Genomic DNA, 18,266 nt, shown 5'->3' on the forward strand with positions numbered 1-18,266 from the left:
GACAACACAAAAGGCCCTCAACACTTACATGGAACTCTTGCAGGTAGCTACGGACCAACTTCTGGTACGAATCTTTCTCGGCATCTGTCGACGATGGTGGCCCTGTCGACGATGGTGGCCCTGTCAAAGAGCACACATTAAGGCAAGACAAAACCGGCTAGCACTGTCACCACAAAGAGCACCAAGTAGTGGGCTCACTGCGATTACCAGGCATCACAACACAATGTCTACAATGCAGTTTGTGCTGCATGACTAACTGAAACCAGAAGTTCTCTACTGGTTTAACAGCAGTGCGCAGCTCTTCTGGGAAATTTAAAGAAAACACATTACCTGGTAATTTATTAAAAGTACAATGAAACTTACGAGAATTCTGCAGCTATACCAAAATGAATGCACACTCAGGAAACTGTAATAAGGAACATGGCTCAAGAATACAGGGCTCCCATCTTTGACACACTGGTAACTGTACCAAGATTATTTTAGCACCACTATTCATTTGAGCAGGCTATCCAAAGGTCAGAGTGGTTGCTCTAAATGAACTGCAAGAGGTTTTACTGCCAGATACGCGAGGGCACTTTTTACTGTTTATTGATGCTAGTATCTACTTTGCATTTCTACATTCACAACAGTTACGGCACTTACTGTGTCCAATTATAACGTGTGCCAAAGCGTCAGCTATTAACCTCGAACTTCCCAATTTAAGAAGGCAAGGGCATTTCTAAATTGTAGTGGGGGCATGCAACACTATTGAGCTTCTTATGACTGCCATTTACGTATCCCGTTAAAGGTGACTCTGCATATGCGATGGCAAGTACTACGCGGCACACATTTTCAGGTGTGCAAAAGGACAGTGCCACCAGTTGGTGTCACCGGCACTGGCCGGCACACCGTGTGTCACTGCCCATTTCTGCACCGGCTGAAAAAAAGTATGCAGCATGCACACTCATGTCAAAAGGCTCTAAAAGCGCTTTATGCCTGGCATGCATGCCCTCTGCCTTTGCATAAAGTGATCGATGGTAGCCTTTAGCACGTGCGCAAATGTACTAAAGCTAGCCAGAACCTATTTGAGTGTACAAAACAGTTTCCATGCTCGTTTCAAAACACTATGTTTGTTCAGGGCAACGGCCGTGTCAGTTGTAAGGCATGCCAGACACTGCTCTAGTTCCAGAGGATGTAGTGGTTGTTCGACAGGATTTGACTGCTACACACATTTCCTTCACAGACATCCTAGGTCTTTAAACATCAAGCCCCTCGTTACATTCCCTGCCTTCCACATTCCACCACCAGTCTTGACGTCTTCGTACACTGCAACGTGGACGTCAGCATGATACACCATTGCCCAACAACTTGCCCAAGTGAATATGCTTCTTTTGCTCAGGCCCAGCTGTATGTGACAGGCCGTAAATCTTTCTCTCTCTCTCCTGCACCAGCTAGGCCAACAAGCCAACCCTGCCAAAATAAAACTCATCACTGGTGTACTGGCCCCCACTGAAACCAACATCCCCTCTAAAAACATTTCTTTCCTTTATTAACAAACATCACACAACTTTCCAGGCACACAACACAAAGCCCCTGGGACACACTTATAAGAAGTCCAGCAATTAGGGAAACCTCAAATGATGTTTGTCAGTTCGTGCACTTTGCACTGCCTGCAGTACCACTCTATATCCTTTATTTTTGCACTGTTCACTCTTCAAAACATTTCTTTCCTTTATTAACAAACTTCACACAACTTTCAAAGGCACACAGCTCCCGAGTCCCTCAGACAGACTCAAGCCGGGCGGAGTGTTTTACAAGACCTCCGGCAAGTAATGAAACCTCGAATGATGCCTGGCTTATGTGTACCTTGTTGCACCGTCTCCCCGGGAAGCTGTGTGTTGGCACAGCAAGCTAGGTCAACAACTGGGTTTCCGTCATCCGCAGGCTGGTCATCATCAGCTAGTGACAACAATGGAGGAAAAAAAAGTTCACATCAAAACCAGACATCTATACAAAGACAAGAGGCACAGGTGATGCCAAGACAGAAGCACACGAAAACATTGATGTGCTTCTAAGTGGTAGCACAATGACCACTATCATCAGAACAGAAGGCAGGGCTCAAACGCACACCATAATGCTGAACACTGCGACAGGCAAACAAGAGCTGCAACTAAAGTTTACAACTTCAACCCCGTACAGCAATAATAACAGACTACGTCAAGTCATCTGAACTACAGGTGTGCAAGTACCATATACAGGGTGTTTCACCTAAGACTTTCTGCAATTTTTAAAAATAAGCTATTTGAATTAGATGCGCGCTTTTTCTGGCATAGCATTGTCAGTGATGTAGTACATCATAATGCAGCTAAGACGTGCTTACTAGCAGGCTTGTTAACCAATATTTAATAGTTAACTTTTAAACTATTACCGTTGGGCTCCTTAATTATTGAGAGGCATGTAGCCCACCGTAAGTAATGTCCATATCCGTTTTTAGAATTTCGAGAACGCGATTATCGTCGGCGCTGTGGCCCAACAAATTTCGCCTACATCGCGCCAAAATACATGCGGTTTGAGAAGCTTGCAGGCAAAGCAACCTCTCTAGTGAACCTAGCTCGTCGAGATAACCAAAATTTGATGGGCCACAGCGCCGAGGATAATCACGTTCTCGAAATTCTAAAAACGGATATGGACATTACTTACGGTGGGCTACATGCCTCTCAATAATTAAGGAGCCCAACGGTAATAGTTTAAAAGTTAACTATTAAATATAGGTTAACAAGCCTGCTAGTAAGCACGTCTTAGCTGCATTATGATGTACTAGACCACTGACAATGCTATGCCAGAAAAAGCGCGCATCTAATTCAAATAGCTTATTTTTAAAAATTTCAGAAAGTCTTAGGTGAAACACCCTGTATACTTGTGTAAGGGTCACACTTTTTTTTTTTTCACGGTTTTGGTTTGGTTTGGTATATGGGGTTTAATGTCCCAAAGCGACTCAAGCTATGTGGGACACCGTAGTGAATGAAGGGCTTCGGAAATTTCGACCCCCTGGGGTTCTTTAACGCGCACTGACATTGCACAGTACACTGGCCTCTATAATTTTGCCTCCATCGAAATTCGACTGTCGCGGCCTTTTCAGGTCAGCAGCCGAGCACCATAACCACTGAGCCACCGCGGCGGCCTTTTTTCACGGTTCTGATGGGGTGCGGCCCTTACATGGGATCAGCATGTTTTTGTAAAATTTTTCGACTACAGCACAGCCATGATTACACGTCCCCCTTTTATGCCGTGACATTTTTTTTTTTTTGATTAATTAACGCCACCCTGGCAATTCCTGCAAATAAAACGCATTAAAAGCATGGATGGTATGATGTGTGTACAACGACCCGAAAGAATTAACCACCCAGAGTAAAACAGGATGCTAGAACAGTTTTATGAAAATCTGCACGGTATGTGACTGCAGGGAAATATTCAAGAAATTTTGAATATCAATTTCTTGAGTATGATGTCAAACATTCGAATATGAAACATGTTCTATTCATGTTTGAGATTTTGATTATTCACACACCCCTACTGATAACCTTATTTTTCAACCACGTAAGTCAGAGACTGCTTGTTGCATAAACAAAATTAGCTCATCACTTTATTATTTTGCGCTAATGCTTATTATTATGTTTGCATAGAAACAGGTTCCAAAACACTATTTGTATGTAAAGGTATCCATATGCAAATCGCATTATGGATCAGTCTTCGACCCCATTAGGCCCACTTCCAATAATTGGATTCCCATTAATTAAAAAAAAAAAGTCACTGGTTTGTAAATCGTGGGGTTTAACATCCTGAATCAGTTACTGTGCCTAGTGCACTGCACGGGCTCGGGCCAGCCCGAAAGCCCGGGCCCGGGCCCGGCCCGCGGGCCGGGCCGGGATATGACTTGTTTTGCCGGGCCTGGGCCGGGCCCGGGCCTGAAGTTGCGGGCCCGGGCCGGGCTCGGGCTTAAAGCCGCGGATCGAGCTGGCCTTGGGTCCGTACAGAAACGGCTTGTGTCCGACTATTCATTCACTATTGCAGAGTGAAGTACAAAGCAGCGGCATTGGAGCAGCGACACGGATGAGCTATGAGTTAAGAAAAAAAAAAAAAAACTAAGCTAAGAAAAAAACAAACCTTTATTCACTGACTCATTTATTTCCCTATTTCCGCGCCGCGGTGGCTTAGTGGTCAAGTTTCTTTACTGAGCAAGGGAACCAGGGTTTGCTCCTAGCCTCGGCGGCCGCATTTCTATTTCGGCGGCAAGCATGACAGCCGTGCACTTTTTAGTATCATTGCTCGTTGAAGAAACCCAGGCGGTCGAAATGATCCGGAGCCCTTTGCTTCGGTTTCACTCACAGCCTGACTCCTCTTGGGCCCTTTAGCCCCAAAAACATAGCTTTTATTTTATAGCTTTATTTTTTTTCGTGAGAAAATTTACAAACTAAAGCGCGTTTGGTTTTCTTTTTGATCGGCTGACCGGAACATCTCGTAAATGAAATAGCCACAAAAACTCGCGAGAGTTTGTAAATCTCATCTCATGACCACATCTATCCCTCCTCGCTTCTTCGGCCTGGTTGTCATGAGAAGTGTTTTGCCCTGTAACTTATCACGTGGTTCGCGCGTTATCTTCTGCTCCATCTGTAAGAGTAAAATTCAACCAGCCTTAATCGGCCATTGATCGTTCGTCATCCCAAAACATACCTATAGACTATTAGAAATGCATTCGGGAAGAACATATAAGTTTAGGACGCTTATAGTCTTCAAACACACACTGTGAAATACTCAAGCCTTTAAGCTTTTCGTTTCTCCTGAAAGGCGACCAGTTCGGCTATGAGTTCAACCTGAGAGATTGCGTTCACTAAAAAAATGTCATCCCACTGCTTGCTAGGCAGCTTTAATGTTTATACTTCGCGGGCGGCAAAATATAACTGATTAAAAGCGTGGGGGAATGCAAAGTAGTCTATTACGCTCGTATGCAGCCCTTTTTATTTGGCGCTCGGAACTTCCGAGTTTATCTTTGCGCACCTGCACGAGATCACTGTCCAAAAGAGGGCCTGGCGAGCATTACTTTTAATAACTTCCATCTGGGTTAAAAAGAACCAACTTTCTGCAAGCCAAACTGTGGTTTCAGAACCTTTCTCGGCCAGTTTCTTATCGGTCTAGTAGCAGTCTACTTGCTCAGAGAGAGCAGTATAAGTCAAGCGTTACTGTGAAACGGGCCGGGCCGGGGCCGGGCTCGCTAGAGCGATAATTTAGCGGGCCTGGGCCGGGCCCGGGCTTGAAGCCGCGGGCCTGGGCCGGGCTCGGGCTTCAGGTCTCGGGCCCGGGCCGGGCTTGGGCCTTAAATTGAGGCCCGTGCAGTGCTCTAACTGTGCCATTTCCTTTATTCAAAAACCACTAATCTTTTTTTTTAACGTCCTGAAGCGACACGTGGGCTACAAGGGATGCTATAATGGAGAGCTCCAGATTAGGGTTCTTCAACCTGCGCTGACAGTGCACAGCACATAAACACCTTTTGCGAAACGCGGCCTCACTTCTGTGATAGGCAGGACGACAATTTTACCCTCATTGCATTCCTTGATGTCAAGACAAACCAACAGCATGCTTTTCATCAAGCTCCCCGAAGCAAAAAATTTCTTAAATGCTCTCTCCAAAAGACTTGCATAACATATTGCATAAGTGCACAAGGACTTGTTTTACATGAAAATAAATGACATATTTAGAATTATAACACACAAAAATACATGTCCCCTGAAGATTGCATAATTGTGACTTCATTGATAATTTTTTTTTTTTTTCAGAGACCAAGCCCCCCCGTTCTTCCTTCGCGTAAAGGATGAGTTATCAAATTACCATCACATTCACCAATGCCAAGCACTAACCTGGTGTGTCATGAGTGTCATTATTGTCAGGAGCGTCATTATTGTCAGCAACATCATTGGCAGGAGCAGCAGCATCACTGGCAGGAGCAGCAGCATCACTGGCAGGAGCAGCAGCAACATCACTGGCTGTCTGCTCGAATCCTTCCTTCGCTGCCTGCAAGCATCACAACACAACCAGCGGTTCATCAATGTCCATTCCGCAGTGCACAAGGAGAGTGTTGCAAATTTTAGAAAACGAGCACTTAAAGAATTCAATACTGGTACCGTATGCTCCATCTAAAATTCAAAACAAAATGGGCACCTCGAGCATCCAATACTACAATGGCTCTAAAGTACCATCATGGCACAAACCACTTGGCTGGATTTGTGCCATTAAAAACATGCAATGCAGTCGCAAGCAAAAATTGCTGAGGCTCAGCTTGGCTAAGCCTGGGGAATGCGAAGCATATTAGTGGCTAGGCTTGGTAATACATGGCTTTCCTTGGTTGAATACTTGGTCATTTTAATACAACCACTAGAAGCCTTCGTCGTGGGGGAAGACAACGGCATGGCTACAGCGGAACGCCGACTAACCCCGAGACGCGCGTTGGGTGAGCGCCTGGATTGCCACGGAAGCCGCGTCTGCCTGCCCGGTGGAGCGAGCGTTTCACCTACACCGAGTGTGAACGCGCGTTCGAAATGCGCGGGAATGCGCGGGTGTGACGGCTAGGGGTCCCACGGCGACGGCGCGAGGTGGAGGCCGGCTCTCTCATCTGATGTCACGTGGTGTGACGTCACGGTGTCACGTAGCGTGACGGCTAGGGGTCCCACGGCGACGGCGCGAGGTGGAGGCCGGCTCTCTCATCCGATGTCACGTGGTGTGACGTCACGGTGTCACGTGGCGTGACGGCTAGGGGTCCCACGGCGACGGCGTGAGGTGGAGGCCGGCTCTCTCATCCGATGTCACGTGGTGTGACGTCACGGTGTCACGTGGTGTGACATCACGGTGTCACGTGGGGGTCCCACGGCGACGGCGTGAGTGGTAGCTCTAGCAATATGCTTCGCATAAAAGTAAGCGAACAAAAGCACTCAGCTGGCCGGCATGAATATCTGCACAAGTATACGCAACTCCAGTACATTACACACCATGTCAATGACACAACCACGGTGAGCTGTGCAAGACAGCACTCACTCCTTGCAGAGTAGTTAGCAGCAGTCAGTGGAGTTAGCGGCCCAGCAGCAATTTGGACTAAGATGCACCAAACATCATGGCACAAACTGGCCCACAGCACCACTCCCATAACAAAACGCCAAAAACTAGATTCGAAAGTATGTTACCAAAAGCGACCGCACATGTACATACAGTTAAACCTGGATGTAATCAAACCAAGAAAAGTCCGGAGTTTTTTTGTTACGAGGAGGTTTTCACTCCAACCAGTTTTCGCATGAAAGCTCGGTGTATTGTGCAGAACGGAAGCCAAAATCAAAATTATAATGAAATGGCCTAGCAAACGTTCACTGTAAACACCTATTACTCGAAGTCATAAACGCGGAGATGCAATTTCAAAAATAATGCGAGTGCAGCAGCAGCTGTAACATCTTCTCCACCGCAGATTGCACAACGAAAACACGATGCCGGTATGCAATGCGGTGGAGACAGTTGGGGAGGTCGGGGAATTGGAAGCACCCGCCTCTTTCCGCATGCTTGTTTAAAAAAAAAAAATTGCTGGGGTTGAGCTTTGGTTAAACCTGGTAGGTTGCGTAAGCATCCATAGCGTTCTATTCGGAATCATCAGCGGTTGTAGACAATTCGATTTCGATAGAGGCGCGGTGCGCCCGTCTAGCAGCGTCTCGAGCGCGCCGCTTAGCAAGGCGCTGTTTGCGTTCATCTGTCTGCGAAGCCCGTTGTTGTTTCCTGGCTTCGTCAAGCCGACGTAGCCTCCCTTTCTGTTTATCAGGCGGCATAACGACGGAGCCGGCAAGCGAGTGAACGCATTTTATAGCCCCCCCCCCCCTCTCCCCGTTCTCCATCCTCCTCTCCACACTCCGCAGTTGGCGTGTGCGCGGCGAGGGCAGCAGCGCGGCCACAGCTGTAGTGTGCTGTGCCCCGCGCCGCCCTTCAAGGTCAAACGTGCCTCGCGGCCGCCCCGACGCGACGGGCTGAAACCTGTCGTAATATTGCTTATGCAATAAAAAAAAAGTCTTGCGGTCTGTCTGTCCACTGTTGCTAACTCACTTCGCCTCACGTTGCTGTGCTAACCGCCATCGCCACACCTGCTGCGCGTCTGCTGTCAATGCCTGAATCATGTGAGCAACCGAGCAGTGGCAATGGGAGTGCACATTCGTCCCATGCCTTCTTTGTTATGTCCAGTTGTTTTGTACTGCTTTTGGACATGACCTGCCATAGTCTTATACCCGTGCCACACGGGCACTGTAAAGGTACTTCGAACTAAAGCTCCATTACGCTACCAAAGGAGCACTACTTCAAGGGAGTTCGCCCAAGCTACACGGTCGCGGAACGACCTTCGGAAAACAATTTTAGCGCCCTCATCGGTGAAAAATTGGATTAAAATTGCAGACTTCAGTGAACATGAGAATATAGCAGTGTAACATATTTTCATAAAAAAAACGTTTTATATTAATATTATGCTCAATCAACGCAATTTCAACTGCAATAATGGCATGATCTGCCAAGCACAGAGCATAACATCACAACGCTTGCCACACTGAGCTCAACTGGCTCGGCTTGGTTCTTCAGCTCTTCCCTTTGCTTCTTTTCCTCTGTTTTCTTTGGCCTTGCGATCGTTGCGATTCTGTTCACGTTTTTCTCTGTGCCTTGTGTTCGGTGATTTCTGTCAAGATGTATTTTTTATTTTATTTTTATTTATTTATGTACATACTGCAGACCATGGTTAGGTCCAAGCAGGAAGGGCAGGTGCACAAAAAGCAAAATTATAGCAACAAAAATACAACAATACAGCAAAGATAATGTAGTAAAAGAACAATACAGCAATGCAAGACAAAGCAGGAAAAATACATAATACGCAATATCAAAAAAGATGGCTGAGGAACGCGTCTGATTTTCAGGGTTGATTAGGTTCGGTTAATGAGTTCCAGTCAGATATGGTGCGTGGGAAAAAGGAAAACTTGAACGAGTTAGTCCGGGCAAAATATGGTTTTAAAAGAGCTTTGTGATAGTGTCGTGTATTTCGTGTTGGCATTGGGGAAAGATAAGCAGAAGGGTCAAGTCTGAGTTTATTGTTAAGAAGTAATGAAAGAAAATCTAAACGAAAATTTCGTCTTCTTACCTGTAGTTCTTCAATACCGTTAGCATGCATCAAGTCTGAGGGGGAGTCAGTGGGTAGATATTTTGAATATATGAATCTAATTGCTTTCCTTTGAATGTTCTCGAGCTTTCTTATGTTAGACTTAGTATACGGGTCCCAAATTATGCAAGCATATTCAAGCTTGGGTCTAATTAGAGTATTATAACCTAAGAGCTTAACGTTAGCGGGGGCGTTTCGAAGTTTATGCCTTATATAACAGAGCTTACGGAATGCGAGTGAACAGATGTTATCTATGTGAGAGTTCCAAGAAAGGTTATTAGTAAGTGTTACACCCAAGTACTTTATGGACGCTACTTGTTGCAATGGTGAAGATTCTAATTTATATACATATTCTAGAGCGTTTATCTTGTTAGTTATGCGAAGAGAAACGCTTTTATCTGCGTTCAGTGTCATGTCCCAGCGCTTGCACCACTGTACAATATTAGTAAGCGTATTTTGTAGGTCACTCTGATCGTTTTCATTGCTAACATCGCGAAATAGGACACAGTCATCAGCATATAATCGAATATGTACGCCAGGGCAAACTTCATCGATGATGTCGTTAATGTATATTAGAAAGAGTAGTGGCCCCAGTACGCTTCCCTGTGGCACACCTGATGTGACTGGGAGACAGCCAGACTGGTGCCGACCGATTGAAACATGTTGACTCCGGTTAGTTAAATAATCATTTATCCAGGAAATAAAAATAGGCGGAAGTCCAATAGTTTTTAGTTTTAGAATTAGGCTGTGGTGTGGAACTTTGTCAAACGCTTTACTGAAATCTAGAAAGATCGCGTCAATCTGGCTGTTATTGTCAAGTGATGCCGCAAATGAATGGATAACTGAAAGTAGTTGAGTTACTGTGGAAAACCCTTTGCGAAAACCATGCTGGTAATCTGTCAGAATGTTGTTGCGATCTAAGAATTCATTAATGCTAGTTGCGACAATATGTTCCATTAATTTGCAGCAAGATGACGTTAAGGATATAGGTCGATAATTGGTCACCTGAAGGCGGTCGCCTTTTTTAAATACAGGTACGACTCGGGCTATCTTCCAGTCTTCAGGTACACACCCGGTTAACAATGACACGCGAAATATAATAACCAAAAACCTGGCCAGAGATTCAGCATACCTCCGAAGAAAACCGTTAGGAATATCGTCGGGCCCTGGGGATGATTTAATTTTCAGGTTTAGTAACATTGAAACGACACCATCATACGAGATGAAGTTAACTTCAGATGGATGTGCTGAAGTTGTGCTTGGTGCATCGTACGGTTTTGGTTGAGAAAATACACTGTGAAAGTAATTGTTAAAATGGTGAGCAATGGCAGGCTGGTTGGTAACCGTTGTACCATTGATAGTCATTTCTGATATAGGGGCTTTTTTATCGCTAATGTGGCGCCAGAATTTACCCGGGTCGTTTTTTATGAAGTTCGGCAGAGTTGTTTTGAAATAATAAACTTTTGAACGGCGTACAGCAAGGGCGAGGCTTTCTCTTAAATGGTTGATTGTGCTCTGCTGTGCGCGATGCTTTTTTAGCCTTTTGATTCGGCGTCTGAGATGAATGATACTGCGTGTCATCCAAGGCGTCTGCTTGCGAATGTTTTTGTATTTTACAGGTATGAAATTTTTAAGGCAATAGTGACACATTTTCTCAAACTGATTCCAGAGTGCGCAGGCGTCGGTTCCATCAAATTCGACAATGCATGTTTCAAGATGCTCAATAACTGAGGCGTCATCGGCACGTGTGAAGTCCATGATAGGATGTGCTTTACATGTTTTTGTCTTGGCAAGCGGTTTTATGGGAATGAAAACACTAACAAGATGATGATCTGAAAGTCCTGGTGCGACAGACACGTTGCAATCATGGAAAACATGGGGCACAAATGCAAGATCCAACACTGAATTACTCATGCGAAATTCGCGGGTTGGCTCGCGAACCACTTGACACAAGTTGTGCGTGAACATAATGTCGAATACAATATCCACGTTTTTTTTGTACCCGGAACATGGCTGCAGAAGTTCCCAGTCAACGCCAGGTAAGTTGAAATCACCGAATAGCAATATTTTACTCTTTTTGTAATTTGACATGTGAACTTGTAACTTAGTTAGATAATCTTGTGTTACATTAGGAGGCCTGTAAACCGCATACAAAATAAAGCAATGTCCCCAGCAAAACAGTTTCATGCAAAGGCACTCAAGATCAGGTACATCTTCTAGCGAAACAGCCTGTATATTATTTTTAATGAGTACTGCAACTCCTCCACCTCTCGAGGGCCTGTCCTTGCGAAATACCTTGTACGAGGGTGGAAAGATGAGGTCATCGGTAATCTCGCTGTGCAACCAAGTTTCTGTTATAACCGCAACGTGAGGGTCATGTTGTAGGAGAAGGATTTCAAGCTGCTCGGTTTTATTGGCGACGCTTCGAGCGTTAACATTAATTATTCGGAGATGCTTATTCACTGTCACTGTCGCAATTCCTTTGTCGCCTCTATTAAGTTTATGCTGGGGAAATCGGTATTTAGAAGCAGAGACCTTTTTATGGCTTAGAATTGAGTGATCTATGGAGTTGACTGCACCACTGAAGGCAGTCACTAGCTACTGTCCGCCACTGTCCGTACTTGCTGAAAACAACAAACAACATGGTATCACTACTGAAGGTATCACTAGCTACTGTCCGCCACTGTCCGTACTTGCTGAAAACAACAAACAACATGGCCGACATGGCGTCGTAGTTACCGTGGCGCTTGTAAATCCGGGACGAGAATGGAGTGGTGGAACCACCACAAAACAAATAATCTTATATTTTAAAAGACCAATAATTTTACGAAGTAAATTTAAGAAAAGAATATCGATCGTTTCTTATCCCCATTTATTTTTGCTGTTAGCTTGCTGGGAGAGAGAGTACTCCCTTGCAGCCTTAAAGGACAAACTCGAGCTGCCTTGATTCGAAGTTCCTTTGAACTAGGTGTCCTTAGGCACGTCCGTGTGGCAGCGCGCGTTCTCCCTTGGAGTAATGGAGCTTTAGTTCAAAGTACCTTTACAGTGCCCGTGTGACAGGGGTATTACTTAGTGTCAAGTTCCAAAAGCAAAAGCTGCGGACGCTGCTGCATTTGCCGCAGACACACGTCGATTGTGTAGAAGCACGGCGCGTTGTGTCAAATGCATTTGCTCATAACGATCATAGGCATTCCTCTCATTCGTGCTCTACTGCTATGAAATTTTCGTGCAATTCAGCTGAATTTCAAGAAGGGCAGAACTAGTTAACAGACAGTTAGCGTGGTGAATTAGTTATATCGAGGTTGATGGCCGAAACACCTTCATTACAGAGAGTTTGCAAATATAAATTCGCTTCAATGGGGCTGGCATTGGGGAATTTAGACACTGCGTAATACGTCAAGAAAACAGCTACATGGAGGCGTGTTACATCCAGGACTTTTCTGAAAACACTGCAGGGAAAACTAAAAAGTACAGCTGTACCAATAAGGTCAGTGAATGCACCTTTGGCGTCTAGGAGAAACTACAAGAAGAATATTGCAGGGATAGTAGTTCGAATCTCACTTCCCTGCTCGCACATGACGAGTTTCACACTTGGCGGGTAATGTTCTGGAAGCTATGCAAGTAGTGCACCCACAAAAGTGTATCACTCAGCTGCAACTCATACTTCTCGAAGCATGGGCGTGTTTCAATGAAAACAACAAGGTATAAAACAACATTCTCAGCATTGCAAATCATGGCCAAGGCAGTCAGGCATTCAGTCACTGAACCCTCTGGTTACAATTTTCATTGATGACGGAGACGACTTCTGAGGCGCGGATGAATCCGAAATGAATAGGCGTGCCGGCCATGTATCACTGCTACTTCTCGAAATCTCGGTCAGAGGGAGTGTAGGTCCCCAACAGCATGCCATGCATCAAAATGCTACCAGCTGTACTGAGCATCGCTGTAGCTGCACTGTGCTTTGCAGCACTGACAGTGTAAAACAACAGGCGGCCCACTCACTTTCTTTTCCTTATGCGCTTGCTTGAGGGCCTTCATGGTGTCCTGCAGGTACCGCTCACCACCTGGTAAAATTTTATCGCGCTTCTGCAGCCGCAGTTCCCTGGCAAGCACTGCAAAGAGGCAGCACAGTGGGTGCTGCGGCCACTTGAGATCCATACACACAGCGAGCAGCCTTACTCAACCAAGAAGCAATGGAAGCAAGATTCATTTTCGGGCACGGGCAAAAGCGATATTCACCCAGAGAAAAGCAGGCCACGATGCGCCTACAGAAAACTAGCCCAGTTCCCACATCAGCTGACACGCTCATTCTCCCCCTGCAGGACTACTTCTGGCTGTGGTCCTTCCCGGAGGGCATCACGTGGTAACACTCGCGTGCTGGGCATACCGTGGCATCCAGCTGCCTCCATTTTTTTTTTTTCTTCCCACTTCCAGTCCAAACCCTGCTACTGGTCCCGGAATGAACAGCAGCAGTTCCCAGATCCCCTTGCAAAAGCCTTTCAAAATGGCAGCACCTGCTCATGCAACTGTGGTGCGCCAACTGATCCCGACTCTTGACCAGCAAAGAAGGCCCCGTGAGATAAAAGTAAGTGGAGAGAGGGCTTACGATGTGGGTACTGGCTCCCTTCGATCCAGACATTAACAACGGGCACGATAACAGTTGTCAGAGTGTCACCGCCAGAGGAGCTACACTCGTCGAACGCCCGCTTGCGAGCCTTGCGTCGCGCAAGCAGAGGCCGGTTTTTCGCTGTGATTTCCTGCATCGGGTCGAGCACCTTTTTCAGTATAATGAACGCATGTCCTTGATTTTCCTGCTCCAGAAGAGGAAGGAGAGAACAAGAAAAAAAAAGAGAGAGACAGAGAGTCACATTAGCATAAGTTGTGTGGAAGGACAGAAGGCAGGGCAACCCCTGAAAGATAGCATGGCGGCAGATGCCAACAGCTTGCCTTCTGAAATATGTGCTTATAATAAAGATCTGCACCACAGTGCCAGATATTTACCGTATATACTTGCGTGATGAACCCACTCGCATAATGAACACCCCCCCTACTTTTCGCCTCGAAAAATGAGATTTTTTTTTTTCTCGCGTAAAAGCTGCGTGCCGATCTTCAGGGCCATATTGGAGCATGCTCGCGTTATCTTGGCGCGATTAGCCGGCACTGCTGACGATAACAAAAGTCGACAGATCGCGACGTGATGCAGCCAGCTTCTTTTAATGCGAGATACGCCGGCGGGGTAGCCCTTCACTACGGCTCTTCTTCCCTTCGCTCACAGCGCAACTCGGGTGACCTCCTAGTGAGAGTGGCGATTGCAGCATCTTTCCTTTACCATAACCGCATGATTATTATTGTCTAATGCGAGAGAAACACCGGAGACACAAGCGCAGGTGTGGCAACAGCGCGCTTTTGCCGGGGATGATGATGACCTTAAATGATCTGGTTGCTTAGCGCCATCTGTCAAACGCAAAACAAAACCTTGCTCATAGCGCCGTTTGTGCGCAGCGGCAGCAAAGCGAAGTAAAGACAACGCATTTGGACGTCAGCCACCCGCCATATTGCTGGAGCTGCTTTGACTTGTGCGTTGTAGTGATGGGTCGTTACGCCAGCTACACGGCGGGTTTCAAGATAAAAGGCGTGGAGCATGCCTTGGAGTACGGCAACCGCGTAGCCGGGCGACTCTTCAATGTCAACCCGGTGTGTGTGCGCTACTGGCGTAAACAAGAGGAGGAATTGAGGCTACCAGAAAAGATCGGCGCGCATTTCGAGGGCCCAAACAAGGGAAGTTCCCTCACGTGGAGGAAGAAGTGCTGAACTACGTGAAGAGACTGCGCAACGAAGGATGTGCTGTATCTCATGAGCTCATTCAGAACCACGCGCGGGCCACTGCAAGGAGTCACGGCATTTCTGTTCTTGAATTTAAAAACAGCAGTGGTTGGACAACTCGTTTTATGCATCGGAACGGGCTATGCCTGAGAAGGCGTACGACGCTACGTCAGCGGCTGCCGGCGGACTGTGAGGACAAAGTGCGTTACTTTCATCGCTTTGTGATACGTATCCGGGAGGAGAAGTTCCTGCTCTCACAGATTGGGAATGCCGACCAAACGGCGATAAACTGATATGCCGCGGAACAGCACTGCGGACCTGAAAGGTGCAAAAAGCGTGCACGTCAGGACAACGGGTGCCGAGAAACAGCGGTGCACCGTAATGCTCGCTGTAACGGCGAATGGCAGGAAACTGCCACCGTTCGTTATATTTAAGCGAAAAACTCTTCCAAAAGGCACCTTTCCGGCTGGGATTCATATTCGTACCCAAGAGAAAGGGTGGATGTCGGCACAACTGATGGTCGACTGGCTCAAAACAGTCTGGGGAAGGCGACCAGGACCCCTTCTTCTGCCGTTGCACCTTGTCTTAGGTACTGTATAAACGCGTGTAAGGGCCGCACTTTTTTTTCGAGATTCGGGAGCCAATTTTCGGGGTGCGGCCCATACACGCAACGTACGAAAAAAAAAAAATTTGTTTTAAAGCAAAAACGCACCAATCAGGGAATGAGCGGCATTTACTCTACGTTCAATCGTCACTTGCGGAGTATTTCAACTGTGAGCTGGTGCTGTGCTCTGGTGCACGCTCATCCCAAAGAAGCCGCGCGGCATGTCCGCTGTCAACGCGTAGCCGTTGCTCCGCATTTTCATCACATAGCAGAGCAGCTCTTACAGTTCGGGAAATTCGCACGACTCGCCTCGAAGAGCGCACTTTTTGCAGCTTGTGTTTCTCAATGCACCCTTTTGATAGCACGATCATCGGATGCACTTCTCAGCCACCTCGAATTCCGTGTCCGCCGCACGCTTGCCGCGTTCGAGAGCTAACTCCCAGCCGTGTAGCTGATAACGTGCTTGCCCATCGTGCTAAAACTACTCGGTGGCAGCACGCCGCTACGCGAAAGCCACAACTACGGAGAACGCGCTAACACGCCATAAAACATGGAGGAAGGAAAACATAAAAGGCTGGAGCTGGCGATACTGATGCCGATGTAGATAGCGGAAAGACGCGGGGAAAAAAAAAAATTGACGATGATGATGACGGCTGCGGCCTCGCGCCATCCATGGACAGTTTTTGGAAGCTCTTGTGCGCGTGCTTGGCCTCTACGATCAAGCGCTCCACGATCTAGCGTGCCGTTGTTCGCAGCCAGAGCCGATCACGGAGGCCACGGCGCGTGCATATAGAAGGCTATACCCGCCTGGGTCATGGAAGGTTCGGGTGCGGCCCTTACACGGATTTATTTTTTTTTTTAACATTTCCTTCGGGAAAACGGGGTGCGGCCCATACACGGGTGCGGCCCTTACACGGTAGTTTTCGTGGCCACCTAGACAAAGACGTCTGTCGCCGAATGAGCGAGCTGCAAACAGACATCGCCGTAATTCTGGGTGGCCCAACCTCAGTGCTGCAGCCACTTGACGTCTCTGTCAACAAACCATTTAAGGACAACGTGCGGTGGCTGTACGCTGAGTGGATGGCAGCGGGCAACCACGACATGACACCGACTGACAAGATATGAAGGCCAACCATCGACATGCTTTGCCGATGGATTTTGGAAGCGTGGAATTTAATTACTCCCGAGGTGATCGTCCGCAGCTTCAAGAAAACTAGAATCTCAAACTGTTTGGACGGCAAAGAAGACGACGCGTTGTGGGACAATGACGACGACGACGACGACGAAGTTGCGAGCGACGCGAGCGCAGGCCTCGACTTGGAGCGCGAGGCCGAGTGATAACGCGAGACCGAGCCAAGCAGTGTGTGAAATTAATTTTTTTATTCACATCGCATCCGTGGTTTTTCTATAGAGGTAAGGCTGCGGTTGCATTTTTTATCTATGTTGTGATATTGTATTTAATCGCCCGAAAAATTTTGAAAAAAAATTTTCCCGCATAATGAACCCCCCCCCCCAACTTGAAGTCAGTTTTTCGGGAAAAAAAGTGGGTTCATTACGCGAGTATATACGCTACTTACTCGACTTTGAAGAGTAGCGGCGATAAGTGTGCCTCACTAGCATGGTGACAACTTGAGCAATTATACACCAAACACAAAGTGAAACGTGTTCTATCCCGGCACATCAAAGATTTAATGATTTAATTTAAAGAAAATTAGAAGAAGAAGTTAGTTGGCATTTTTCCCTCTTATGCACCACCACCACCCAGTCTAAATTAGTTTGAAAAATAAAATTTCTGTGCGCTAGTTAGAAATGTCAGCCGTGTATATTTACAGCCTTGGTCAAAAGTCTTCAGGCCATTGATTCTGCTTTCGAGCCTTGTAGTGCAGCATTTACGGCACCCCTAATGCTCGTGAAAACCTCTAGAGCGCGAGATGGGAATCTGTTCCCCACCTCAGCGCTAAAGGTGCACAAGATACTCCACTATGCAACTGAAAACCAGATTCCGTGGCCTAAAGACTTTTAACCAAGGCTTTACATGTCCCTGTGAGGTGCGTGACAGCTTCTGATCAAAGTCTGGACTCTGTACGACGAGCCCGAGTGACCAGAGTTTATGATTAGTAGGCAGCTGTATACGAAATCTAGAATATTTGCAAATCTCTATTGTTTTAACTGCTAAGGTCACTTCAGTTTAACTTGCTCCCCAAAACACACATAATAAACCCTAAGATGCTTCACTCACTCGTAAAGTTTCATCCACCACATTCAAAAACGTCATCTTTGTTCTCTGCTCGTTTCTCATTCTAGAAACTTTAGTTGTTAAGAGTACTGGGAATAACTATGAGTCGTTTGAATCAAACTCAGCAGCAAACAGCAAGTCATTTTGAAGCAGCTTCCTTATGCTTTTACAACTAAGAAAATAAGGCGAAAAAAAATTTTAGTGCTTGCATATTTAAAAAAAAAATCGCATCTTTCTTTGTGGACTGAAAGAGCTTCAAACCCCCTTCAAATGTCTACTAATGACCTTGAAAGCCCTCTGAACTGCCATTTGGGAGCCCCTGTAACTGGCCTAAATAAATGGCTCACAGAATTTACCCGATGTTGTGGTTCCTGAAACTATGCAGACCAGACCTGTATGTAATGTGT

The 18,266-nt window shown here is 46.5% G+C and overlaps 1 protein-coding gene across 2 annotated transcripts in view; it reads right to left on the reverse strand.

Annotated features, from left to right (window-relative positions):
- LOC149371373 (condensin-2 complex subunit H2-like) overlaps nucleotides 1-18,266 on the reverse strand; it is a 71,395-nt gene that overhangs the window by 8,786 nt on the left and 44,343 nt on the right. The window contains exons 10-14 of one of the 2 annotated variants that reach the window (XM_089565547.1): nucleotides 13,803-14,007; nucleotides 13,199-13,260; nucleotides 5,892-6,045; nucleotides 1,846-1,938; nucleotides 29-120 (exon numbers count right to left, since the gene is read on the reverse strand). In XM_089565547.1, the coding sequence (XP_089421673.1) occupies nucleotides 29-120; nucleotides 1,846-1,938; nucleotides 5,892-6,045; nucleotides 13,199-13,260; nucleotides 13,803-14,007 (606 nt within the window). Of the gene's footprint in view, nucleotides 1-28; nucleotides 121-1,845; nucleotides 1,939-5,891; nucleotides 6,046-13,198; nucleotides 13,309-13,802; nucleotides 14,008-18,266 lie in introns of both variants that reach the window. The other variant, XM_089565538.1, reaches the window with a different exon arrangement.

The sequence above is a fragment of the Amblyomma mixtum genome, chromosome 1, assembly GCF_055824585.1.
Source record: "Amblyomma mixtum isolate Tamu chromosome 1, ASM5582458v1, whole genome shotgun sequence".
NCBI classification, from domain to species: domain Eukaryota; kingdom Metazoa; phylum Arthropoda; class Arachnida; order Ixodida; family Ixodidae; genus Amblyomma; species Amblyomma mixtum.